The sequence below is a fragment of the Takifugu rubripes genome, chromosome 8, assembly GCF_901000725.2.
Source record: "Takifugu rubripes chromosome 8, fTakRub1.2, whole genome shotgun sequence".
In the NCBI taxonomy this organism is placed as follows: Eukaryota; Metazoa; Chordata; class Actinopteri; order Tetraodontiformes; family Tetraodontidae; genus Takifugu; species Takifugu rubripes.
In genome coordinates this window covers 19510606-19535388 of record NC_042292.1, presented here as the reverse complement: position 1 = coordinate 19535388, position 24783 = coordinate 19510606, and the positions used below count along the sequence as shown (strand labels likewise).

The 24783-nt window shown below is 54.0% G+C and overlaps 3 protein-coding genes across 9 annotated transcripts; 1 reads left to right on the top strand and 2 right to left on the bottom strand.

The window, feature by feature from the left end:
• Positions 1-2340: 2340 nt before the first annotated feature.
• LOC105419618 (protein krueppel-like) lies at positions 2341-4022 on the bottom strand. Its single transcript, XM_029840071.1, has one exon. The coding sequence runs from the start codon at positions 2855-2857 to the stop codon at positions 2528-2530; it is 330 nt and encodes a 109-aa protein (XP_029695931.1). The 5' UTR covers positions 2858-4022; the 3' UTR covers positions 2341-2527.
• A 3751-nt stretch (positions 4023-7773) lies between these two features.
• Positions 7774-16780, bottom strand: ccdc171 (coiled-coil domain containing 171). 6 transcript variants are annotated; one of them, XR_003889223.1, is made up of 27 exons: positions 16712-16780; positions 16175-16320; positions 15947-16115; positions 15750-15879; positions 15463-15632; positions 15242-15376; positions 15076-15168; positions 14526-14686; positions 14348-14462; positions 14187-14253; positions 13937-14046; positions 13752-13820; positions 13509-13679; positions 13158-13325; positions 12587-12688; positions 11199-11658; positions 11025-11132; positions 10835-10956; positions 10624-10746; positions 10189-10320; positions 9835-9980; positions 9706-9760; positions 9521-9631; positions 9349-9447; positions 9049-9230; positions 8305-8367; positions 7774-8272 (listed from the first exon to the last, which is right to left on the bottom strand). XR_003889223.1 is itself a non-coding variant. In XM_029839975.1 (26 exons), the coding sequence occupies exons 2-25, from the start codon at positions 16294-16296 to the stop codon at positions 9096-9098; spliced, it is 3273 nt and encodes a 1090-aa protein (XP_029695835.1). In that variant the 5' UTR covers positions 16297-16320; positions 16712-16780; the 3' UTR covers positions 7774-8367; positions 9049-9095. The 6 variants fall into 6 exon arrangements, 5 of the variants coding, with proteins under 5 accessions (XP_029695835.1, XP_029695838.1, XP_029695836.1 ...); XM_029839975.1 differs by having other exon boundaries at positions 7774-8367; XM_029839978.1 differs by having other exon boundaries at positions 7774-8367; positions 10189-10317.
• Positions 16781-18273: 1493 nt separating this feature from the next.
• On the top strand, positions 18274-23983 carry LOC101072153 (L-amino-acid oxidase-like). 2 transcript variants are annotated; one of them, XM_029840019.1, is made up of 8 exons: positions 18274-18622; positions 20331-20410; positions 20848-21094; positions 21200-21312; positions 21855-22056; positions 22458-22526; positions 22641-22777; positions 23117-23983. In XM_029840019.1, the coding sequence occupies exons 2-8, from the start codon at positions 20394-20396 to the stop codon at positions 23940-23942; spliced, it is 1611 nt and encodes a 536-aa protein (XP_029695879.1). In that variant the 5' UTR covers positions 18274-18622; positions 20331-20393; the 3' UTR covers positions 23943-23983. The 2 variants fall into 2 exon arrangements, with proteins under 2 accessions (XP_029695879.1, XP_029695878.1); XM_029840018.1 differs by lacking the exon at positions 18274-18622 and having other exon boundaries at positions 20243-20410.
• The last annotated feature ends 800 nt before the right edge of the window (positions 23984-24783 follow it).

Genomic DNA, 24783 nt, shown 5'->3' with positions numbered 1-24783 from the left:
CGAGCCACTGAAATGCGATGGTCTTGATCTGTGCATCCAGTTTTGTCCGACTTCTGATTTGACGACTATGTTTGAGACCAGACCTGAAGGCCGTCTGTTCAAACAGGAGCACCATGGACATGAGCAAACTGGTATCTATCAGATAAGTATGATCTAAACCAGTCTAGTGCTGTCCCTTTAATCCCAATCACATGTTCCAGTCTCTGTTAAACAGGATGCTATGATCAACTGTATCAAAAGCAGCACTGAGGTCCAGCGAACCCGCATAGAAACCAGTCCATGATCGGAAGCTATGAGAGATCATTAGTAACTTTAAGAAGTGCTGTTTCTGTGCTGTGGTGAGCTCTAAAGCCTGACTTGAAACATCTCAAACAGGCTGTTCCTCTGCAGGTGCTCCAGTAACTGAGTCACCACACCTTCTCTAGAACTTTAGAGATCAAAGGAAGGTTGGATATTGGCCATAATTTGCTTAAGACATCAGGATCCAGTGATGTGTTTTTAAGCAACGGCTTCTTAATCACTGCCACCTTGTAGGACCGGGGTACATAACCTGACACTAAAGAACCATTGATCTGGTCCAGGATAGAACTGCCTATCAATGGGTAGAACATCCTTCAACAGGTGTGTTGGGATGGGATCTAAAGGACACGTGGTGGACTTGGATTTCTGAATTAGTGATGACGCCTCAGAAAAATATATAGGGCTGAAGGAGCTTAAGGGCTCGTTGGAGACCCTGCATGTTCCCACAGTCAGCACAATCTGGTTGATGGTCCAGTTGTTGGGATGGCCTGGTTAGCGTTCCACTGTAGGGGATGTAGTTCCAGTTAGGAAAGAGGACAGGATGATGCAGCCACAGTGGAGAAAAGACACAGCCTAAAGGGACAGGCAGAGAAACGGACAACTTTAAATATGACTGTTGCCGCCTAAACCCACAGATGGAGCAGAAGAGAGGCACCCACCTCACACCGGGACACTCCCACTGGTGTCTGTCACCCTCCATTCCTCCCGCCTGCCCCTCTTCTAAGCAGCCAGTTAGCAGCAGGTTTCACCCGCTGTAGAGGCTGGTGACCTGGCGGTGAACGCTCTGCCTCTTTCAGCCATGCTCGCTGCTGACTGGTGCTCCAGGAGAGACGGCTGACACAAGGCAAGTGTTGCTGGGAGACCAGCTCGGAGATGGAGACCAGCCTGGAGTCAAGTTAGGGAAGCGTCAGTCAACATCCTCCGCAGCAAAACTGTCTTTTCCCCTGAGGTCTTACCTGTAGCTGACAGGTAAAGTGTGTGAAACACACAGTTCTCCTCTATCTTTGTGACCACACACATTGCAAGATCTTGACAACACGCACCTCCACCTGCAACACATTGTAAGTGGATATAAATGAGAAGGAAAATGTTGGACAGCAACCTGGAGCAGAACGAGCCTTCCTGAGCTGGCTCATGCGTCCCCAGTATTACAGTCATCAAGTCACCCCAGATGCTGACTGGACCACTAACCTGTCACACAAGTGTCAGCAGCAGGTCCAGTGAACTTAGAAACAGAGGAAAAAGATGTTGACTAATGAAGCTGAAGATTTCCTGTAACCACTTGGACTCCTGCAGCAAATAGAAGAAATCAAGTAAGAGTAGTAGAGTAGATGTGTGAAATGTAATCATCCCAAATCAGAAGGCAGTTAGACTTTACTGACGGCCTCGCTTTTGTATCTGAAGGATCCAGGAAATCGATCCATGTCCTCATCCCCAACGGACAAAGTCCAGGCGATCCCTGCGCGTCGTTCACAAAAGTAACGAGAAATCTTGTCAAATAGACGCTCCCGCAAAAAGCTTTCAAGCGTTACTTCCTGTTTTAACTACGGAATCCGGAATGGCTCAAATTCATTGCATTCCAAGAGCAATGCACGCGTGCACCAAGGACACGTTTATAGCGACACCCCAGCGGCCCAGCGAGAGAAAGAACTGCAATGAGAGCGAGTATTTGACGGGGGAATTTCATATTCTAGGGATAAAATATTAAAAGTCGAAATTATTTGTGATTAAAGGTTTTCAAATGAGAAATTTGGTTGTGCAATTATTTCAAATTAATTCTTAAGATGTTCCATCCCATCAGGGATAATTCTAAAGTTGACAGTGTTAAACAGTTATATAGATATATATTTTTAAAAACTACAACCAATAAGTACAGAGTACTTTTCCTGTGATTAATCCTGATGTATGATTGTGTTTCAAATTAGTGAGTGTGTGTGTGGACATGGACAGAGACATGGACAGAGACCTGGACAGAGGGAGGAGAGGCCCAGCGGTGGACACCGTTTGATCAGGTTGTCCCTGCAGGTCCCCCTCCTGGTGGACGCCCTAGATCAGGTGGTCCCTGCAGGTCCCCCCTCCTGGTGGACGCCCGAGATCAGGTGGTCCCTGTAGGTCCCCCCTCCTGGTGGATGCCCTAGATCAGGTGGTCCCTGTAGGTCCCCCCTCCTGGTGGACGCCCTAGATCAGGTGGTCCCTGCAGGTCCCCCCTCCTGGTGGAGGCCCTAGATCAGGTGGTCCCTGCAGGTCCCCCCTCCTGGTGTCTCTTCATGTGGCTCTTCAGACAGTGACTCTGGGTGAAGGCCTGCTCACACACGGAGCACCTGTAGGGTCTCTCCCCGTTGTGGGTCCTCATGTGGACCGGCAGGTAGGACTTGGAACAGGCGAACGGCTTGTGTCCCGACTGGACCTTCATGTGATTGTCCAGGTGAATCTTGCACTTGAAGGACCGGCCACAGTCCGGGCAGCGGTCCGGCGTCTCCCCCGTGTGGACCCTGGTGTGGACGGTCAGCTGGCTCGGAGTGGGTCCTGAGGTGGACCTGCAGCTGCTCAGGAACATGGTGCAGCAGACCCGGCAGAGGTGCGTCCTCTCCTCGGAGCGGGTCGCCTTGTGCCGGGTCAGAGCTTCCTGCGTGTGGAGCTTCTGCTGTGGGCGCTCAGATCTTTGCTGGGCTCCTCCTCCAGAACCCTCAGCCCTTCACAGGAGCTCCACCTGAGACGCCCAAACGCTTCTGGCCTTGTCCACCTGATCCGAGGCCCGTCTGACCGAGGCGTGCGACTCCAGAGGACCAGACTCATCTTCTCAGCAGGCGTCCATTGATGCTCCACGTGCTCCGTGTCCTCCTGGGGTGGGGACGGGTCTGTGGACCCGCCGTCAGCGTCCAGCTGCAGACGGAGACACGAGCCACATTTGCTTTGCATCAGCGGAGACGATGAGTCCTGAGACGTCACCTGGCTCGGGCGCTCCGGTCCTCAGCTGTGGGCCCGGCAGAGGGACCCGGTCCCCCCGGGTCCTCCGGTTCCTCTGCTGCCTGCACACACAGCCCAACCCGGTCAAACAGAACCGCTCCGCACCACCGGAGCAGCTGCGTGGACCTGCAGAACCCTCGAACTCCTCATCCTCACCAGCACCGAGGACTCTTTTACGCTTCCCATCTGGAGAAGAAAGAACCGGTTGTGACCTGAAGGTCCACCTGGTGGACTCCACCAGTACCAGGAACCGGGACCGTTTATCGGGTCCTTCAACATCAGCAACATTATTGTGAAATTGGAAGAACTTGACGCTCACGTTCTGGGTCAGAACGTCAGATTAGAACGCCTGTTTTGTTCTTAGGTTCACGTTTAAAATGTTTCACAGGTGTGTGTAAAAGATTCTTTACATTTTAATTTGAACTGTTGCTTCTGGTTTGTGAAGCGTTGTTCAGGCTTCATGTTCGAAGTTAAACATCCTGGAGACGGGAGAACCTCCAGCTGCCTCCAGCTGCCCGAAGCTTCCGCCTCATAATCGGCCGCGACTCCGTCAAACACCGCTAAGATTTCCTGCGTCAGGGCGGCGAGTCTGTCGGCGAAGAACCGTCTCAGCGAGTCTGTCGGCGAAGAACCGTCTCAGCGAGTCTCCCTTCGACATTTGAACTTTTATTCAAACCATGACGACGGAGAACAGCGACAACGACGCTCCAATTCAGACGCCTGGTCCGGGCAGAAAAGCCGTCCGACTGGAAACAGACAAGCGCGCGAGGTTCCGCTTTCTTTTTTCAACTGATAAATTCTTATTCAGATAAAGGAATAGTGCGTGTGCGTGTGCGTGATCAGCAGGAAGGTTTTATTCAAACAAACAAACAAACCCCAAAACATCATTTATGAATTAAAGTATCTGTTTTAGCTTAGAAAGTTAAAAGAAGCTAAGCTAAGATGAAGAGTGCGTCCTCATCCTCTCACAAAGTCAGCAGCAGCTGATGGCGGCTTGGTGACGTCATCACCTGGAAGCTCCTCACGTGGCGCTCAAGGGTTCTTCTGTCTCTGGGTTGAAGCTGCTGCTCCCCCCTCCTCTTCCTCCCCCCCTCCTCCTTCTCCCCCTCCTTCTCCTCCTCCCCCCTCCTCCTTTTCCTAGCTCCTCCTCCCCCTCCTCCTCCTCCCCCCTCCTCCTCCCCTTCCTCTTCCTCCTCCCCCTCTTCCTCCTCCTCCCCCTCCTCCTCCTACTCCTCCTCCTTCTCCTCCTCCCGTTCTTGTTCTATTTTCATCGGCGTGCTCGACTTCCTGGGTTTTTTCTTCGTTGGTGCTGCCTGGCAGGAACTCTCTCTCAGCCGTCCTCGTGCCTCTCCTCCTGGTGCTGCTCTCCTCTCCTCTCCTCCTGGTGCTGCTCTCCTCTCCTCTCCTCCTGGTGCTGCTCTCCTCTCCTCTCCTCTCCTCTCCTCTCCTCTCCTCTCCTCTCCTCTCCTCTCCTCTCCTCCTGCTGCTCTCCTCTCCTCTCCTCTCCCCTCCTCTCCTCTCCTCTCCTCTCCCCTCTCCTCTCCTCTCCTCTCCTCTCCTCTCCTCTCCTCTCCTCCTGCTGCTCTCCTCTCCTCTCCTCTCCTCTCCTCTCCTCTCCTCTCCTCTCCTCCTGGTGCTGCTCTCCTCTCCTCTCCTCTCCCCTCCTCTCCTCTCCTCTCCTCTCCCTCGCCTCTCCTCTCCTCTCCTCTCCGCTCCTCTCCTCTCCTCTCCTCCTGCTGCTCTCCTCTCCTCTCCTCTCCTCTCCTCTCCTCTCCTCTCCTCTCCTCCTGGTCCTGCTCTCCTCTCCTCTCCTCTCCTCCTGGTGCTCTCCTCTCCTCTCCTCCTGGTGCTGCTCTCCTCTCCTCTCCTCTCCTCCTGGTGCTGCTCTCCTCTCCTCTCCTCCTGGTGCTGCTCTCCTCTCCTCTCCTCCTGGTGCTGCTCTCCTCTCCTCTCCTCTCCTCCTGGTGCTGCTCTCCTCTCCTCTCCTCCTGGTGCTGCTCTCCTCTCCTCTCCTCCTGGTGCTGCTCTCCTCTCCTCTCCTCCTGGTGCTGCTCTCCTCTCCTCTCCTCCCTGGTGCTGCTCTCCTCTCCTCCTGGTGCTCCTCTCCTCTCCTCCTGGTGCTGCTCTCCTCTCCTCCTGGTGCTGCTCTCCTCTCCTCCTGGTGCTGCTCTCCTCTCCTCTCCTCTCCTCCTGGTGCTGCTCTCCTCTCCTCCTGGTGCTGCTCTCCTCTCCTCCTGGTGCTGCTCTCCTCTCCTCTCCTCTCCTCCTGGTGCTGCTCTCCTCTCCTCCTGGTGCTCCTCTCCTCTCCTCTCCTCCTGGTGCTGCTCCATCCTTTGGCTCCGCCCCCTGGCAGCACTGGACACGCGTGATTGGATGAAGACAGATGAAAGTATGGAGGTCTGTCTTCTCCTTTTGTGTTGCCTGTCATGATCCCGTGTGTGTGTGTGCGTGTGTGTGTGTGTGTGTGCGTGTGTGTGTGTGTGCGTGTGTGCGTGCGAGCGTGTGTGTGTGTGCGAGCGTGTGTGTGTGTGCGCGCGTGTGTGTGTGTGTGTGTGAGCCTGATTACTGATGTTTCTTTCCTCACATTAAAGTTCTCTCATGTTCCCTCGTGTGAGACAGTTTCTCTCCCTGAGGGTCAGTCAGAGGATCATCTGGACGTCTTCTGGGTCTGTGGAGACCTGGAGCATCCATGAGGACGCCACAGTGTCCCTGGGGACGCCACAGTGTCCCTGAGGACGCCACAGTGTCCCTGGGGACGCCACAGTGTCCCTGGGGACGCCACAGTGTCCCTGAGGACGCCAGAGTGTCCCTGGGGACGCCAGAGTGTCCCCGAGGACGCCAGAGTGTCCCCGAGGACGCCACAGTGTCCCCGGGGACGCCACAGTGCCCCCGAGGACGCCACAGTGCCCCCGAGGACGCCACAGTGCCCCCGGGGACGCCACAGTGTCCCCGGGGACGCCACAGTGCCCCCGAGGACGCCACAGTGCCCCCGGGGACGCCACAGTGTCCCCGGGGACGCCACAGTGTCCCCGAGGACGCCACAGTGCCCCCGGGGACGCCACAGTGCCCCCGGGGACGCCAGAGTGTCCCTGAGGATGCCACAGCGTCCCTGGCACCTTGTTCTGCCACAGGTTTGATGTCCTGAACAGCTTCAGTTTCTGGACCTGAGTTCTGGGAGCAGAAACGACCTGAAAAGTTCCTCCTGCTGAAGGTGTTGGACCAGCTCGTGTCTCCTGGGCCCGGTGGACCTCTTTCCTGTTTGATGTAGTCCTAATTAGAATAGACGAGGATCGCAGCGGCGGTTGATCTGATTCTGTTGGTTGACACGTTCTGGGTCAGTGTTTGAAGCACAGCGGCGGTCCCACCTCCCGACTCTGTCCTGGTCCCGTCGTCTTGGCTTCGCCTTCAATGAACTCGCTGAACGAGGGCAGAAATGTTGGAGACGTTCAGGTAGCTGCTCAGGTCTGGAGGGACGAGGGCGGGGCCCGGGTTCTGGCCCGGCCCAGGACCACCAAGCAGCTGTGGCACCGAGCGTGTCACAACAAACAGGAACAAGCGAGCCGCCGCCGCCGCCGCCGCCGCCGCCGCCGCGTCCCCCTCAGACACTTTTGTCTTTTGTCACCACCAATGTGGCCGTCGGGGTCCACAGCTGAATTTTACATGGGCCTCATCAAGTTAGCAGCCGTGTCCTCACGTGTGTAGTAACTCTGCTGTGTGTGTGTGTGCGTGTGTGTCCTCCGTTTCTCCCAGCCCACCCCCGTCCCTCGCCCCGCCCTCCTGCGGGAGCGCGTGACCCCGCCCACCTTTATATATATCTGTGTCATTCCTCCGCCCCCCCGCCAGCTCCTCTTTGTACCGCGTCCAACTTGGCAGCGCTGCTGGGAAGTGTGTGTGTTTAAGTGTGTGTGTGTGTGTGTGTGTGTGTCATCAGGGGCTGCAGCGTCGGCGGTGGCGAGCTCCACTCTGGATCCGCTCGGAGCTTTAATCCTGTTACAGCTGGAGGATTAAGAGCGTGCGGCTGCTCGGGCCGGATCAGGCCGGATCGGGCCGGATCAGGCCGGATCGGGCCGGATCAGGCCCGACACCCTCGCCAGGCCCAGATCAGCTGATCAATCGGATCAATAACACCCTGATCAGCTCGATGGTCCCAGTTTAAATCAGCAACAGGAACCCTCACAGCTGTTGCCAGGTGTGTTTTAGCCACCAATGCTACATCTCACTGGAGCATCTGAGCACTTCCTGTGGCGGCGAGGGCGTCTGACAGGCAGCCGCGGGACTTCCTGTTGGGTTGCTCTTTGTTTCAGGATTACACATCTGTCACGGAACTGTCTGGAACTTAATCTGTGTGCCCAGAGCAGGACGGAGCGACCAACATCTGCTGAATGGAAACGCCAGCGTCAGCATGCTAAGCTAGGCTAGCTACGCTTGAAAAATGGCAGATTTGACCACAAAGAGCAAAGCGTCTGTTGGCAGCGACACGGCCGGACTGGGAAGAAACAAACGCGGTTCTGGGTTGAAAACTGTTTAAATGAGCTGCACACACACCAGAAGCTTTCAGAGGTTCTGTCCATCAAAGCTAACAACCAGCTAGCAACAACACAGCTAACAACCAGCTAGCAACAACACAGCTAATCAGGACAACAAGAACATGAAAGAAAGAATCCTCTCAGAGTAAAAGTCCAGAAACTGAGGAGCAAAAAGAAACACGGAAGAAGGACAAACATCAGAGGGACGTGATGAACAACTGAGTCAGCAGACACACACACACACACACACACTCACGCTCACACACACACACTCACACACACACACACACACACACACACGCACACACACACACACACACCCTGGAGCTGTGTGTGTGTGACACTGCTGATGCAGCAGGAATAAAGTTTCTTCACTGTTGATCCGACACCACTTGGGAATAACGTTGCTAACTGGAGCCGACCGGCTTTCCAGGACTCCTCCAGGACCTTCCAGGACGCCTCCAGGACTCCTCCAGCACCTTCCAGGACTCCTCCAGGACTCCTCCAGCACCTTCCAGGACCGCTGCTTCTTCATGTGTTGTCCACATCTGAAGATTTCCATGATTCTCCAGGGCTGCATCAATCAATCAATCAATTAATTAATCAATCAATTAATCCATCATCCATCCATCCACTCATCCACCATCTATCCACTCATCCACCATCTATCCACTCATCATCCACTCATCCATCCATCCATCATCCATCCACTCATCCATCCATCCATCATCCATCCACTCATCCACCATCTATCCACTCATCCATCCATCCGCTCATCCATCCATCCATCATCCATCCACTCATCCACCATCTATCCACTCATCATCCACTCATCCATCCATCCATCATCCATCCACTCATCCATCCATCCATCATCCATCCACTCATCCACCATCTATCCACTCATCATCCACTCATCCATCCATCCATCATCCATCCACTCATCCATCCATCCATCATCCATCCACTCATCCACCATCTATCCACTCATCATCCACTCATCCATCCATCCATCATCCATCCACTCATCCATCCATCCATCATCCACTCATCCATCCACTCATCCATCCATCCATCCACTCATCCATCCATCCACTCATCCATCCATCCACTCATCCATCCATCCATCATCCACTCATCCATCCATCATCCACTCATCCATCCACTCATCCATCCATCACTCATCCATCCACTCATCCATCCATCATCCATCCATCCATCCATCATCCACCTTTATTTATTTAGCATCTGTTACCATCAGAATTGTTTCCAGGTGCTTTACAGAGTCAACAGGAAGTCAGGTTATCTGACTTCCTGTTTCCCTTCGTTTAACCCTCCTTCACTTTTCTTTGACTCTGGGAGGTTTGAGAGGGGGGCGGGGTCTTCTTTGGAAGGGGCGGGGCTTGAGCAATCCGAGAGCAGGACGGGAGCAAAGCCCTGAGGTGGTACAGAAAGCACGTTTCATTTTGTAATGTCCTGTTTTCCAAAACAACCATCTGACAGGGACGGAAGCCTGGTTGTCCTGGAAACGCTCATCCTGGAGATGGCGACGCACCGAGGTCACGTGACTCTGGGAGGCAGACGCTTCCTGTTGCAACCAATTGATCCGAGAGACGCAGGCGTGATGGAGCTGAGAGAAGGAGGTGAAGAAGCTCTGCAGATATGGGGGGGGGGAAACCTTTAGTGACATGAAGGGCAGGGAAACAGGATGTTGACGTCCTCGTTACCTGGCAGGCAGCTCCCATCATGCTCTCTGCCTGCTTCACTCCCAGGAGTGTGGGTAACCTGAGGGGGCGGAGCTGAGCGGCGTGCTGTGATTGGATGAGGCTCTCTCTGACCTGCAGAGCAGACAGTGGGTCAGGCCCCCTTTAGCGCGTGCACGTTAGCATGCTCACGGCGTTAGCATGAGTACCTGCTGGCAGGTTGTCTCTGCGGCCTTCAGGCTGCTGATCAAAGAGCTCCTGCAGCTGCAAACATGGGTTTCACATCAAAGGAGCTGGGGATCAAAGCAGATGTTGCTGCGGCGGTGGCGGTGACTGACCTGGCGGCGTGGCTCAGCTCACCCTGGAGCCGGCGCAGTCTCCGGGCCAGCCGCTTCCGGTCTCTCTGCACAGCAAACAGGTGCTGAGCCAGAGTCCTCAGGGAGCGCTCCTTCTGCCGGACCTCCTGCTGAGCCGCCGCCAGCGCCTGTGCACAGGTGACAGCCCCATCAGCACCTTCTCTCAGCACCACGGGCACAGAATTCAGGGTGAAGGTGGAGCTTCAGCCCGGCCTGAGGTCCTGAGGGCTCTGGGTCAGGTTCAGGATCAGCCTGATGCTGCCAGCCCAGGCTCTGCTGGTCAAATGATGGTTCCTGGTCGTCTCCAAACGTTCCAGTGTGGTGGTCAGGGCGTACCTGCGTGAGCCCGCTGTGTTGGGCAGCGTGTGTGTTCGCCCGCCGCTGCAGCACAGGAAGCTGATCGGTCTGTTCCTGCAGAAGCGCCTCAGCTTCCTGTTCTCTCCTCAGCTCAGCCGCACCGAGGACCTGCTGCAGAAGAACATCAGAGCTGAAGACCGAAGAACATCAGAGCTGAAGACCGAAGAACATCAGAGCCGAAGACCAAAGAACATCAGAGCTGAAGACCGAAGAACATCAGAGCTGAAGACCGAAGAACATCAGAGCTGAAGACCAAAGAACATCAGAGCTGAAGACCGAAGAACATCAGAGCTGAAGACCGAAGAACATCAGAGCCGAAGACCGAAGGTCCCCTGTGTGTGTGTGTGTGTGTGTGTGTGTGTGTGTGTGTGTGTGTGTGTGTGTGTGTGTGTGTGTGTGTGCGTCCCTCCCCACCTCCTCTTTCCTCCCTCTCTTCTGATTGGTCAGCTCCAGCCTCAGGCTCCGCCTCTCCACCTCAGCTGAATGGAGCCTTTGGCTAAAGAGCAGGAAGTGCTGCTGGAGGGCGGAGCCTAACGTCTGAGAAAAACAGGCACATGTTTGCACCCATAACAGCGCACGTGTCCTTTTGTTTCTACTGAAGTCTGAACAGGTGTGAGCACAGTACTGGTTTGCTTTTTGGTGGGTCCATCAGTTTGGTGACCTCCGCTTCTGATTGGCTCACAAGGTGTTCCAGGAGGCGGGACACAGCAGAGCGACAGGCAGATGTCAGGTGTTGAGGGGAGGAGCCTACAGGAGGTGACAGGTGAACGAGACGGCTGGAGCTGAGGAGCGAGTGTGTGTGTGTGTGTGTTTACCAGGGTGCTCCAGCGCCCCCTGCAGGCCAGCCATGGAGACCAGGACGGCGGAGGAGAGGCGTTGGGAGCGAAGCCAGCAGGTAAACTCCTCCCAACGGTCCGGAGGAGCTGCAGGTCAGGTGAGACATGAAGGAGGCCTGGGCCACGCAGGACTCGGAGTGTGGCACTACTCACCTGTCCTGGCTGAGACCTGAGCCCGGGCTTTTGGACTCCACCCACCACAGATGCCCACAGTTGCCCCGCCTCTTCCCGCCTCCACCTGGAACAACACTGTTGCGTGGCGGCTGAGCTGGCGCCACCTGTGCAGCGCCAGCAGCGCCCACACGGCCGTCCTCCACCGTCTCAGGGCTCCGCCTCCCTGCTCCTCCTGCCCCCCCAGAGCAGCAGCCAGCCTCCTGACCTCCTCCTCCAGCACCTCCTTCTCCTCCAACCGTCTGGAGAGTTGTGCTTTCTGGTGGCGCAGCATGGCGAGACAGCGGTGGGCGTGTCTGAGAGCGCCCGCCAGCAGGCCAGTGGCGCACAGGAAGGACGCGGCCTCGCCACGCCTCCTGCAGGGGTCGGAGGTCAGCGAGGTCAGCCGTCGCTGCAGAGAGGAGGCGCCACGGCGGGCGGCGGCACATTCAGAGCGACAGGCCTGAGAGAGGAGAAGAGGTCAGCAAAGGTCTCCTCCGGATCCCTCTGGATCCCTCTGGATCCCTCCGGCTCTCAGGAGGGTCCACGATGGCAGGTGGTCCCTTTGCTCAAGGGCACCAGGGCAGTGCTCTGAAGGTGTTGTGGTGGGAGGGGCCCCGGGGCTCGAACCTACAACCCTCCCCTCCCAGCAGGCTGAGCTGCCACCAGCATGTTGGTGTGTGTGTGTGTGTGTGTTACCTGCAGCTCTGCCACGGTGTGTGTGTGTGTGTGTGTGTGTTACCTGCAGCTCTGCCACAGTGTGTGTGTGTGTTACCTGCAGCTCTGCCACGGTGTGTGTGTGTGTGTGTGTGTGTTACCTGCAGCTCTGCCACGGTGTGTGTGTGTGTGTTACCTGCAGCTCTGCCACAGTGTGTGTGTGTGTTACCTGCAGCTCTGCCACAGTGTGTGTGTGTGTGTGTGTGTGTGTGTGTGTTACCTGCAGCTCTGCCACAGTGTGTGTGTGTGTGTGTGTTACCTGCAGCTCTGCCACGGTGTGTGTGTGTGTGTTACCTGCAGCTCTGCCACAGTGTGTGTGTGTGTTACCTGCAGCTCTGCCACGGTGTGTGTGTGTGTGTGTGTTACCTGCAGCTCTGCCACGGTGTGTGTGTGTGTGTTACCTGCAGCTCTGCCACAGTGTGTGTGTGTGTGTGTGTGTTACCTGCAGCTCTGCCACGGTGTGTGTGTGTGTGTTACCTGCAGCTCTGCCACAGTGTGTGTGTGTGTTACCTGCAGCTCTGCCACGGTGTGTGTGTGTGTGTGTGTGTTACCTGCAGCTCTGCCACGGTGTGTGTGTGTGTGTTACCTGCAGCTCTGCCACGGTGTGTGTGTGTGTGTGTGTGTTACCTGCAGCTCTGCCACGGTGTGTGTGTGTGTGTGTGTGTGTGTGTTACCTGCAGCTCTGCCACGGTGTGTGTGTGCTGCTGGCTCCAGGTCTCCTCCCTCCTCCTCATGTGCTCCTCCACGTCCTCCTGACTGCGCTGCAGCTGGAGAACCTGGAAGATGAAACACCTGAGGGTGAAGCTGAGCTAACACTGATGGCGGCTCACAGGTGAGCTAGGCGGTAGCGTTAGCAGGTGTTTTAGCATCATGAGGGAGGTGCTGCTCCTCCTCATGTCTTTGACACCTTGATAGAAACATTTGACAGAAGGTGTGAAGATAAACTCATTTCACTGAATCATGAAAGAAAACATCTGACAGGTTTCCTGTTTGTGGTTTCCTGTTTGTGGTTTCCTGTTTGTGGTTTCCTGTTTGTGGTTTCCTGTTTGTGGTTTCCTGTTTGTGGTTTCCTGTTTGTGGCATCAATAACTGAATGAAACCAGGAGAATAAAGATGGAGGAGCTGTTCCAGTTCCAACATTTGTCTTCCTGTCTCACACACACACACACACACACACACACACACACACACACACACACACACTCTTCCCCCTTCAAACTCTCAGTAACACAACACAATGTTCACCTTCTCATTGGCATTCTGCAGGTCAGAGGTCAACTGGTCGATCTGCTCATTGATGACATCACAGAGTTCATTCCAGGTGAAGTTACCCAGCATGCTCTGGGGCTGATTGAGGAGGACACAACGAGCCAGGAGGCGCTGGTACACACACTCGAGGAAAGATAGACGAGCCTGAGACACACACACACACACACACACACACACACAGACACACACACACACACACACACAGATTCAGCGCGGTACTGACAGCAGAGGTGAAGCCCCGAGGAGGAGGAGAGGTGAGGAAGCAGTGGTCCCAGTGAAACGCTCCGGTCTGTCCTGGACTCTGAGGACATCGGGGACGGACCTCACCTGTGACTCCCGCTGGAATTCTTGCGTCAGCTTCAGAGCTTCCGCCGTCCTCTCCTGCCGCTCCCGCTCCAGCTGACCCTGCAGACCCTGGATCTGGGCGGACCACTCCGAGGCTTCCTGCTGAAGCTGGGCCAGGCCTTCCTGCAGCCTGAGGACCTCCTGCTGTGACTCCTGGACAAGTATGACAGTATGAGAAGGCTGCGGCCAGAGCGCTGGGTCAGCGGGGAGCTGGGCCGGGGTCACCTCCAGCCGCCCTAGCTGCTCTGTGGTCAGCTGATGGAGACTCTGCTTCTCTTCCTCAAGCTTCTGGACCTGACGGGGACAGAGACCGTTTACATGCATGCGTCCCACCGAAGACGGCGGTCTGTCTCCACGTTGTTCTGAAGCCAGCCACCAGGGGGCAGATACGCTTAAAGTGATGAAAGTGCCTGGTTGCTGGCTGTTTCCAGTCTGGTTCTACTGGTGCCCAGTGTTGCCTCCAGCAGCTGCAGGACCTCAGCTGGACTCCAGCTCCCATCATGCTTTGCTGGACTTGAGCCTACACACAGTGGACAGGTTGACATGTGACCCAGCAGCTGCCTGTGTGTGTGTGTGTGTGTGTGTGTGTGTGTGTGTGTGTGTGTGTGTGTGTGTGCGTGCGTGCGTGCGTGCGTGCGTGTGTGTGTGTGTGCGCGCTACCTGAGGAGCTGTTTTGGAGGAGAACTTCTCGGACATCTGCCAACATCTGGACAGCCTGGCGCCACCTCTGAATGAAGGAGCAGAAGAGGAAGAGCTGAAAGGAACCCGGCTTGTGTGGTGCAGTGCACTCTGGGAGTTGTAGTCTTGCCCCTTGCAGTTACCTGTCGTGTGTCGGCGTGGTGCCTCTTCTCCTCTTCTAGCTTCCCTGTGAGGTCAGAGGTCATGCTCTTCTCTCTGTGCAGGCTGGACGTGATCTGCTTCAGCTCCTTCTCTGACCTGCACACAGACGGGGGCTGAAGCTGCAGTCTGAAGCGACCCTGCTGGCAGCTGGCGCCTCACCGCTCCAGGGCTCGCTCTGTGCCGTGGTTCTTCTCTCTCTGCTGGCTCACAGCTCGCTCAGCCTCCCTCAGCTCGGCTCTCAGCAGCGCCGCGCGGTGCAGCGCCCCCTGCTGGTTGGAGCGCTCCAGTTCTAGTGCAGCCTGCAGGTCCTCCCCCCGCAGCTGAAACACCAGAGATCCCAGGATGAGCTGGACTTTTGGCCGGAGCTGCTCCAGTTCACCCCCCAGAGCTGCGCGGCGCCCCCCGGGGAGCGGCAACGGTGTTGCAGAGGGAGACAGCACCAAGTTCCTGGGAGTGCTCATCTCCGAGGAACTCTCCTGGACAACAGCCACAACATGGCGGAGCAAGAGAGCTCCGCACGCCACCACTTCCTCCACATGTCCCACCTCCCGTCAGGTGCTCAGGGCTCCTCCCACCCCCCAGGTGCACCTCAACATGTCCTCTGGCGGGGAACAGGCCAGCCTGGACTTTACACGTCGTTCCTTAATTGTGTTGCATTTGACATTTGAGCAGTTTTTAGAGGAAGTGATTGGCCGCCGTTGCTGGTTACCTGGAGCAGCTGACAGGTGAATCTGGTCTCCAGGTGAGCAGATCGCTCCGCCTCCACGATCATCTCCAGACCACTGATCTTCTCCTCTGAAGCCTGACACACAAAACGTCACCTCCTGCCACCCTTCCTCCTCCTCACCTTCCTTCTCCCCCCTCTGGTTCCTCACCTCCTTCTCTCGTGTCCTTCTCTTCTCCTCTTCCCTCAGGTGCTTCAGCTCTTTGGTGAACTCTCTCTTCACCCCAGTCTCCTTCTGCACCTCCTCTATCCTCTGATCCAGCTCCTTCAGAGCCCCCTCCTGATCCTGAGGGCACAAAAACATGTGTGTGTGTGTGTGTGTGTGTGTGTGTGTGTGTGTGTGAGAGAGAGAGGGGGGGGGGGGGGTGAAACCTGCAGCAGTTGATGCAGTCGCTGGTTTTCAGAGGTGATGTTTTGGATCAAGGCGTCGCGCTCCTCTACTTCCTGTTGCTGTACACGGCAGTCCTCCTCCCTCGCCCTCTGGGTCAGGTCCAGAACTTTCTGCAGCTCCTGAACCGTCTGCTGGAGCTGAGCTGCTTGCTCTGACCCCCCACACACACGCACACCCACACACCCCACACACCCACACACACACACACACACACACACACGGTTGCCTCTCCTGACATGAAGCTGTGGCCTCCTCCTCCTTGCTTTACCTGCCAGGCTGCACCTCTCCCTGCTGGGTCTCTGGTGGAGGCTCAGCTGGTACTGGAGCTCCACCTGCTGGGCTTCACCTCGCTCCAGCTGGGACCGGAGCCTGGTCAGCTCAGCCTGCAACCTGCACGTCTGACAGCACAAATATCCTCATTTTGATTGATGGTTCCAGCTGGACGCCATCAGACTTGCTCTGCACCTCCTGGTTGTGAGCCGCCATCAGCTCCAGTTTTTCCTTCTGCAGCTGATGGATTTCCAGCCTCGGCCTTCCCAACTCCGGGACTCCTTCATCGGCGGCCCTGCTGTTCCTTCCCCCATCCCGTTGACTTCTGTCTTCTTCTCTTCTTCCTTTCTTCTTCTCTTTCAGCCTGTTTCACCAGCAGAAGCTGCATCAGCTGGACAGCACTCAGGAAGGTGATCCACAAACCTCCTGCTCTCCTGCTCCGTGCTCTTCCTGGCCCTCGCTGGGGTTCCTCGTGGCTCTCCATGACTCTCCTCCCGTCCTCCAAGTCCTGGTTGTCTCCTGGACTCTGCTGTCCCGGTTTGCATCACTCAGCTGCTGCTTTAAAGTCCCTAAAGATCAGGTGATGAGATCAGGTGATCGCTCCATGAATCAACAGGTCGTTTGTTCGTGGTTGCTTCTGTTACCCGGGCAACACTCAAACAAAGCCCGACCCATTAAAAACGGTCATTTTCGCCACAAGTTGAACAGGAAAAGGCCTGTTACAACAGTACAGACACACAAAGATGGCGCTTTACCTTCCGGCATCATTTAAGCATCATTTAAGCAGATTTTATTGCAGGACGCGTAAATACGAACTGCATGAAAACGTTCGCGGACCATTTGCGCACATTTACTGTAACTACCACGAGCGCCCTGAAACCACGAGTGAAATATAAAACTCCTCCTTCAAGGTCGTTTTATTACATTTTAAATCCCTTTCGTAAACAAGCCAACACGCACCCGAAAGCCGTTTGAATCTGACGCCATCTTGAGGGGCTGCGTCACTTCCGGCAGGAAGGCACCCCCCCCTTTAAAAGAAAGAATAACTTTATTTAAACTACTGACGCCACATTACAAAAGTTGGAAACGTGCCTCTTTGGTTATAATGCAACTAAAAATAAACCTAAAATGAAGGTAAAGGAGGTGTTTATAACCATGCTATAACATGTTATAACCATGTTATAACCAACTTGGTTCTCTTTGAGACTGACAGTTGGACTCTAACAAAATAGGAAAACTCCAAAATAGTGAGCAGCACCCGGAAATGGGCTCAGATTATTCCAACGCCAATGTTTCAGTTCGCTGCGCTCAGAGTTGAGGCTCCGGTAGGGGGCGCTGGTGAGCCCAGAGCGGCAGAAGCTCTGCAACAATCATTTTGGAGTCATTTGGGCCCAAAGGTCAGCGCCTACTGGACCCTGCTGGTTCCCGGTTCAGGTCCAACATGGCCAGATGAGTTCTGCCCCACCCAGAGACCCTTCGGACAGACTCAGGATCAGTTTAATTCACAACAATAATGAGACGTTTCGTTATTGAGCTGCCAAGAGCACCAACCTAGAGAGGAACCTTCTGAGAGAACCTTCAGAGGAGAACAGCGAGTTCTTCGGCTCTCAGAGGAACACAGCAACCGAATGTTCCACGGCATTGGCCGCTCCAGGACACATCAAAGACCAGGAGAGCTTCCTGACAGGCAGGAATCCAACGAGACACTGGAATGTTGAAACATGTCTGGAAGTCCAAACTGGTTTAGAACCTCAACTCAGGGAACCTAACCCTCAACACCAGGACGGTTCTCCTCCACATGGTTAGCACTGTAGCTTCCAGCCTCTCCGGGACCAGCTGATGGACACCTAACCCTGTCACAAAGGACCAACTGGACCCTTGACCTCTGACCTAGACCCTTAAAACCAGGTCTGAACCCTCCAACAGGCCTGTGAAGTTGTGAGGACCAAATGTCCTCACTTTGCTGGTAGAATGGGGCATTGGCACTCAATATGCAGCAACTACACACACACACACAAACGTCCTATCAGGATCCTATCAGGACCATATCAGGATCCTATCAGGATCCTATCAGGATCCTATCAGGACCCTATCAGGACCATATCAGGATCCTATCAGGATCCTATCAGGACCCTACCAGGACCCTATCAGGACCCTATCGCACCGCTGGCGCTGGCGTGGTGCTGGCCCTGGTTCCTGACTCTCCATCAGGTCTATCTGGGACTGAATCTGGGGAGCCTGACTCAGAAAAGGAAGGGCTCTCCCCCCAGGCTGAGGCACCGAGGGATGGGGGCGAATGGAGGGCCTGCCAGCTGTTGCCTGATCCATGAGAGGGAACTATTTCCACTGAATCCCCAGATTCAGTGCCAGATCCTGATGGTGGTCTCTGAAGCTCCTACAAACAGGGAATAAGTGAACAATTCAAACAGTAATGCTACATTTGCTATAATTATTAGTCTGTCACATTTAGACTAAATTTAAAGCAATTATTTCATTCATATTTTTTAAGGTTCTCGTGCTGGAGTCAGCGTTCCATTCGGGCCAATTTCCCTCAGCACAACTCTACAAATTGGAACAAGGACATAAACAAATTGCAGAAGTCCATCAGTTTAGTTTCTGATTGTGATCACCCCAGATTCCAAGTTACAGCAATAAAATACAGCCCATAATAACATTTGGCCACCACCCACTCCCATCCCATCCTGCTGCAGCAGAAAACCTCTTCCCGGAGCAGAGGTGGTCCTTCTCCAGCCGCCATCGGATCATCTTACTAATGTCATCATCACTCCCTTAAGAAACCAATTCAAGCCGTCAGTCTGCGTTATATTAATACCACTCCTACAGCACCTACAGCAAGGTGGAACTAAAGCGGTACGTAATCTAATAAGATGCTTATAGTCGCGCATAAATAAATAAAGCCAACAACATATTTAAAATGGAGGCAGCAATGTTCGGCTAAAGTGAAAGAATTTTACGCTCTAGTAAGATATGTGAAACAAATAGCATATAATAACATAATAATACATACATTTGTACGTCATCTCTCCTCGTTTACCCGCCATTGACAGATTATCACGTGATACTGTAAAGCATAGGTGTCAAACTCTGGCCCGTGGGCCAAATTTGGCCCGCAATGTGATTATATTTGGCCCGTGAAGCCATACCAATTGACTGTTAGAGCTGGCCCGTCGGTATTATCTCTTAAAGCGCATGTGCTCATACTACAAATACCAGAATGCTCTCCTGTGTTAAAATCCACACTCCACATCAGCAGGTGGTGGTAATGCACCAATGTGTGGCTTGCCAACCACCAAGAGAGAGGAAGTAGTCAAAGCGACCTTATATGCTAATGCTAATTCTGGCACTGCACTACCCTTCTGAAAAATGGTAAAAAGAAAGGCAGAAAATAAGACCTTTCTGAACAGGAAGGAGGCAGAATATCTGTTTAGATATGTAAAAGACGGACCTGTCTGTCCTGTATGTGGAGCCAATGTTCATCACAAGAGAACAACAGCAGATGGCGCTATAAAACACAACACCAAGACAAGCACAAGCACCTGGAAATGACTCAAAGGTGCCAGAAAAAGAGATGAAAAGTTACTTACAACGGCAAAAGATTACTATTGAAATTTAATTCAGAAGGCTGAAAATAAAAAGAGAAAAAATGAATGCAGCGATATGTTTTTATTAAATTTGAATTTCGATTTTGCATGTGTGCAGTAATAAATCATATATTTTACTGTGTTAAGCTTTGCTTGTTCCATGTTCAGTTGTTGAGCAAAACTAGTTTGGGTCCATATCAAAAGGTTCCCTGTTGTAGCTGGAGGAAGATTCTTTCAATAAATATCAATGTTGGCGTGACTTTGGCCCAGTTTGGAATTTTGGCCCCCTGGGTATTTGAGTTAGACACCTCTGCCGCAAAGGCTGATGGGAGACATTCCCGAGTTAGGGCGCTCGCTTGTCCACTACTTTTCGCAGTGCATTGTGGGATACATTGAGTGCACTAGATAGGGTATGGGGGGGGTTAGGACACAGCCTGTGTAGGGTATAGGGGGGTTAGGACACAGCCTATGTAGGGTATAGGGGGGGTTAGGACACAGCCTGTGTAGGGTACAGGGGGGGGGTTAGGACACAGCCTATGTAGGGTACAGGGGGGGTTAGGACACAGTCTGTGTAGGGTATAGGGGGGGTTAGGACACAGCCTATGTAGGGTATAGGGGGGGGGTTAGGACACAGCCTATGTAGGGTACAGGGGGGTTAGGACACAGCCTATGTAGGGTATAGGGGGGGTTAGGACACAGCCTATGTAGGGTATGGTGGGGGTTAGGACACAGCCTATGTAGGGTACAGGGGGGGTTAGGACACAGCCTATGTAGGGTATAGGGGGGGGTTAGGACACAGCCTATGTAGGGTATGGGGGGGGGTTAGGACACAGCATATGTAGGGTACAGGGGGGGGTTATGGACACAGCCTGTGTAGGGTACAGGGGGGGTTAGGACACAGCCCAAGTCTCCATTTGCTCACACTGTATTTCCCAGCATGCCTCAGCTCAGAGGTGGCTCCGCCCCCATGTTTGCAGAGACCTGAGGACACGCTGAACATGTGATTCTCAGGTGGAGCTACAGGTGAGGCTGCTGCCATCATGAAGAAACCCAGAAGGTTAGAACATGTGTTGTCCACACGAGGGTAGGGTGTGTGTGTGTGTGTGTGTGTGTGTGTGTGTGTGTGTGTGTGAGAGAGAGAGAGAGAGAAAGAGTGTGTGTGTGTGTGTCGGTGTGTGTGTCTCTGTGTGTGTCTGTGTGTGTCTGTGTGTCGGTGTGTGTGTCTCTGTGTTTCAGTGTGTGTCTGTGTGTGTGTGTGTCTCTGTGTCTCAGTGTGTGCCTGTGTGTCTCTCTGTGTGTCGGTGTGTCTCTGTGTGTCGGTGTGTCTCTGTGTGTGTGTGTCTCTGTGTGTGTGTGTGTCTCTGTGTGTGTCTCTGTGTGTCTCTGTGTGTGTGTCTCTGTGTGTGTGTGTGTGTCTCTGTGTGTGTCTCTGTGTGTCTCTGTGTGTGTGTCTCTGTGTGTGTCCTCTCTCAGCATCTCTCTGGTGTGTGTCAGCATGCTGCTCCCCTCCTGGCTCCTGTTCCTGGTGATGCTCCTGTTCCTGGTGATGCTCCTGTTCCTCGGGGGCTCCACAGCTGTCGTGCGTCTGTCCGACTGTCTGGAGGAGGACGACTACGCCCGGCTGCTGCAGGCGGTGCAGACCGGACTCCCTCGCTCCAAGACGTCTCATCATGTGATCGTTGTGGGGGCGGGCGTGGCCGGACTGACCGCCGCCAAGTTACTGCAGGACGCAGGACACCAGGTAGACGTGGGTGAAGGTCCACTGAGACGGAGCGGGTCTTCTGGGTCCTGCTTTCATCTTCTCAGGTGACTTTTTAACCATTGTTTGTGCATTTATGGCAACAAGGTGACCATCTTAGAGGCCAGCAGCCACGTTGGGGGACGCGTGCAGACCTACAGAAACCAAAATGAAGGCTGGTACGCCGACCTGGGCGCCATGAGGATCCCCAGTTCTCATCGGTACGTTGCACACAAACATTTAGCAAAACAGGTGAGAAACACGTTCACATGTTCTTCCTCTTTCTTCTCAACTCTGGTAAACATGTGGGCGGAGCTACAACCCTCAGGTTGGGTGTGAGCAGGCTGGAACACCCCCAATTATGGGGGAGGTCATCACCACCAACACCACCATCACCACAACCAAACTCTCACACAAACACACAAAAGAAACACCATCATAGCAACACACTTAAGCTAGCTACTGAGCAACTCTGACAGCACCAGCAACGTGGCCCCATGAGCCCCAGACAGGACGTTTCTGAAGGCCACGGGGTCCAGAACCAGTTGGAGGAGAGTGACAGGTGCTAGTTTTTACAGAGGGACGGGGTGGTAAAAAAGCTGCCTCCGAAACGTCAGCTGGGGTTCAACCCGTAGAGGGCGTCACTCATGAGCTGGACCAGAACCAGTCAGCAACACTGCATTTGGACCTGAGGTGTCGTTACCCTTCAACCAGGTAGTTTAGGGCATCTGCTGCAGTAAATGTTATGGTTGTGTTCCACCAGCATTGTGCACGCATTTGTGGAGATGTTTGGGCTCAAAGTGAACAAATTCAACATGGTGGATCCAAACACCTTTTACCTGGTGAACGGTGTCCGGAGGAGGACCGCCGCCGTGCAGCAGAACCCCGACGTCCTCCACTATCCAGTCCAGAGACATGAGCGAGGACGGTCAGCAGAGGAGCTGAAGGAGAAGGCGCTGCAGCCGGTAAACAACTCAAACAGCACTGCATCGTCCGCGGAGAACTGACCCTAACCCTAGAATGGACCCTTGGGGAACTCTCCAAGGCCGTGGGGCCCATGGGGAATTTTAAAACACCTCTCTGACAGTCGGGACCTGAGCCACGTAGAAACCCACGTAGTGTTCCGAGCAAGCAACGTGAGTTGTTTGATCTACGGGATCAAACCTGCTTTTAAATCAAGAAGTATTAAAAGAGCACAATCACTGGTGATTCAAGATCATTAAAACCCTCAAAGTGCAGGCTCAGGCCTTCAAACCAGTCTGGAAGTTGTCCAGAGTGCTCCTTCACATGGAGCAGGGTTTGGGCTCAGGGAGAACCTCACGCCCCTCAACCCACATTAACCCCTGATGTTTTGGTTTTCTGACAGATCCGAGAGTTTGTGAAGACTCATGGCTGCGACGCCACAAAGAGGCACTACAACCACTACTCCTGGAAGGTGCAACCACACGTCAATCATCTACCAGCAGCAGCCGCACTCTGAACACCACGATGTTGATGGTTTCTTCTGTCGAGCCTCTGGACTGACCTCCAGTCCCACTCTCATTTAAAGGAGTATCTGAGAGAGGAAGGACACCTGAGTCCAGGAGCCCTGCGCATGGTGGGAGACCTGCTGAATGACCAAAGCCTGATGTTCATGGCTCTGACCGAAGTGATGTACCTCAACGCTGATGTCAATGACAACATCAGGTGGGTCGCCACCAATGGCAAACACCCAGAACTCAGAGAGCTCAAACCTCCACCAGGCAGCTGGGTTCAGTGACGCTGGAGAATGTAGTCATACCGGCTGAGTCTGGCTGGTACCGGTTGAGTCTGGCTGGTACCGGTTGAGTCTGGCTGGTACCGGTTGAGTCTGGCTGGTACCGGTTGAGTCTGGCTGGTACTGGTTGATTCTGGCTGGTACCGGTTGAGTCTGGCTGGTACCGGTTGAGTCTGGCTGGTACTGGTTGACTCTGGCTGGTACTGGTTGAGTCTGGCTGGTACTGATTAACTGTGGTTGCTACTGGTTGACCATTTCAAATGTTGCAGGTACGATGAGATTACTGGTGGGATGGACCTTCTACCTCAAGCCTTCCTGGCTGTCCTCCATGAGCCGGTCCTCCTCAACTCCAGGGTCAAACGCATCGTGCAGTCAGATGAAGGGGTGACTGTGTCATACCAGAAAGAACAACAGTCATCCCTCACTGACCTTCGAGCAGATGTCGTCTTGGTAACGACCACGGCCAAAGCTGCTCTTTTAATTGACTTTGTTCCGTCTCTGTCCATGAGGAAGATGGAAGCGCTGAGGGCAGCTCACTATATGGGCCTGACCAAAGTCATCCTCACCTTCAGTGAGAGGTTCTGGGAGAAAGATGGAATTCGTGGAGGGAAGAGCGTCACCGACCGGCCTTCCCGGTTCATCTACTATCCTAGCCATAGTTTCCCAGAGAACCAGACTGTGGGCGTCCTACTGGCCTCCTACACCTGGTCTGACGACTCTGTGATCTTCAGTGGCACCAGTGATGAAGACATCAAGGAGCTGGTTCTGAGCGACCTGGAGCAGATCCACTGCCGGCGGCTCAGAGCTCTCTGCACCGGAGTCCTGGTGAAGAAGTGGGAGCTGGATCCTTACAGCCTGGGTGGAGTTGCTGCCTTCACTCCGTACCAAACTTTGGAGTATCATGAGGAGCTCTTCCGGAGCGAGAGCAGGATCCACTTTGCTGGAGAACACACAGCGCTGCCTCACGCCTGGATAGAGACGGCGATGAAATCTGCCATCAGAGCTGCCACAAACATCAACAAGGCGGCGCTGCTGCGCTCACGCTCAGCTGACGGTGAAGCAACGTCTGCGGAGAAGGTCCAAAGATGGAGCTGAGGGTGACGCACGGGAATGAAATAAAGTAAAGCTGAGCAATACCGAGGTGTTCGCTTCATTATTGAAACCTTCAGGATGTTCGGTCTTCCCTGGAGACCTGAGGTCACCGTCCCCAACATACAGGTGAGAAGGTCTCCTGCTATCATGACAGATTCTTCAGAATGACCCTTGTTCTGGCCCACAACAAAAGAGGAAGACGCGCTGTCCAGTTTAAACATTTATTTCCTAAACCAAAAAGAAAACACCCAACAAACACAGGTGAGAGTGAAAATCAGCAGGTGGAGGTTTATAACTGGCAGATCACTGGCCAGGGTTAGACTAGGTTAGGTTAGGGTAGGGTAGGGTAAGGGTAGGGTTAGGCTAGGGTAGGGTAGGTTAGACTAGGTTAGGTTAGGGTAGGGTAGGGTAAGGGTAGGGTTAGGCTAGGGTAGGGTAGGTTAGACTAGGTTAGGTTAGGGTAGGGTAGGGTAAGGGTAGGGTTAGGTTAGGGTAGGGTAGGGTAGGGTAAAGGTAGGGTTAGGCTAGGGTAGGTTAGACTAGGTTAGGCTAGGTTAGGCTAGGTTAGCACACAGCTCAGGGGCCGTCACACCCTGAAACACAGATCAGATTGTATCAGGATCAGTTTACAGGAGCAACACTGGTACCATCAGTCACACGGTCCTAAAATCCTCCTCCATGGTCTTTCCTCAGTTCTTCTCGTATTTTGCTTCTTCATCTTGGCTGCAGAAGAGTCACGTGACCTTTATTCCAACGTTTACGCTGACATCACGGACACCTCATTACCTCGGTCCAGTCCCGCGGAGGACTTGAGCTTCCTGAATATCATTTCTGAATTCAGAAA

Bases quoted from the DNA above. Each gene is read 5' to 3' on its own strand.
- ccdc171 (XM_029839975.1), bottom strand. From the start codon at position 16,296: ATGCAAACCGGGACAGCAGAGTCCAGGAGACAACCAGGACTTGGAGGA. The intron at 14,687-15,075 runs GTAACCAGCAAC...CTGGTGTTTCAG, and splicing joins TCACCTGTCAGCTGCTCCAG to CTGCGGGGGGAGGACCTGCA. The intron at 9,981-10,188 runs GTACGCCCTGAC...ACCTGTGCACAG, and splicing joins AACACAGCGGGCTCACGCAG to GCGCTGGCGGCGGCTCAGCA.
- LOC101072153 (XM_029840019.1), top strand. The intron at 21,313-21,854 runs GTACGTTGCACA...GTGTTCCACCAG, and splicing joins AGGATCCCCAGTTCTCATCG to CATTGTGCACGCATTTGTGG. The intron at 22,527-22,640 runs GTGCAACCACAC...TCTCATTTAAAG, and splicing joins ACAACCACTACTCCTGGAAG to GAGTATCTGAGAGAGGAAGG.
- LOC105419618 (XM_029840071.1), bottom strand. From the start codon at position 2,857: ATGTTCCTGAGCAGCTGCAGGTCCACCTCAGGACCCACTCCGAGCCAG.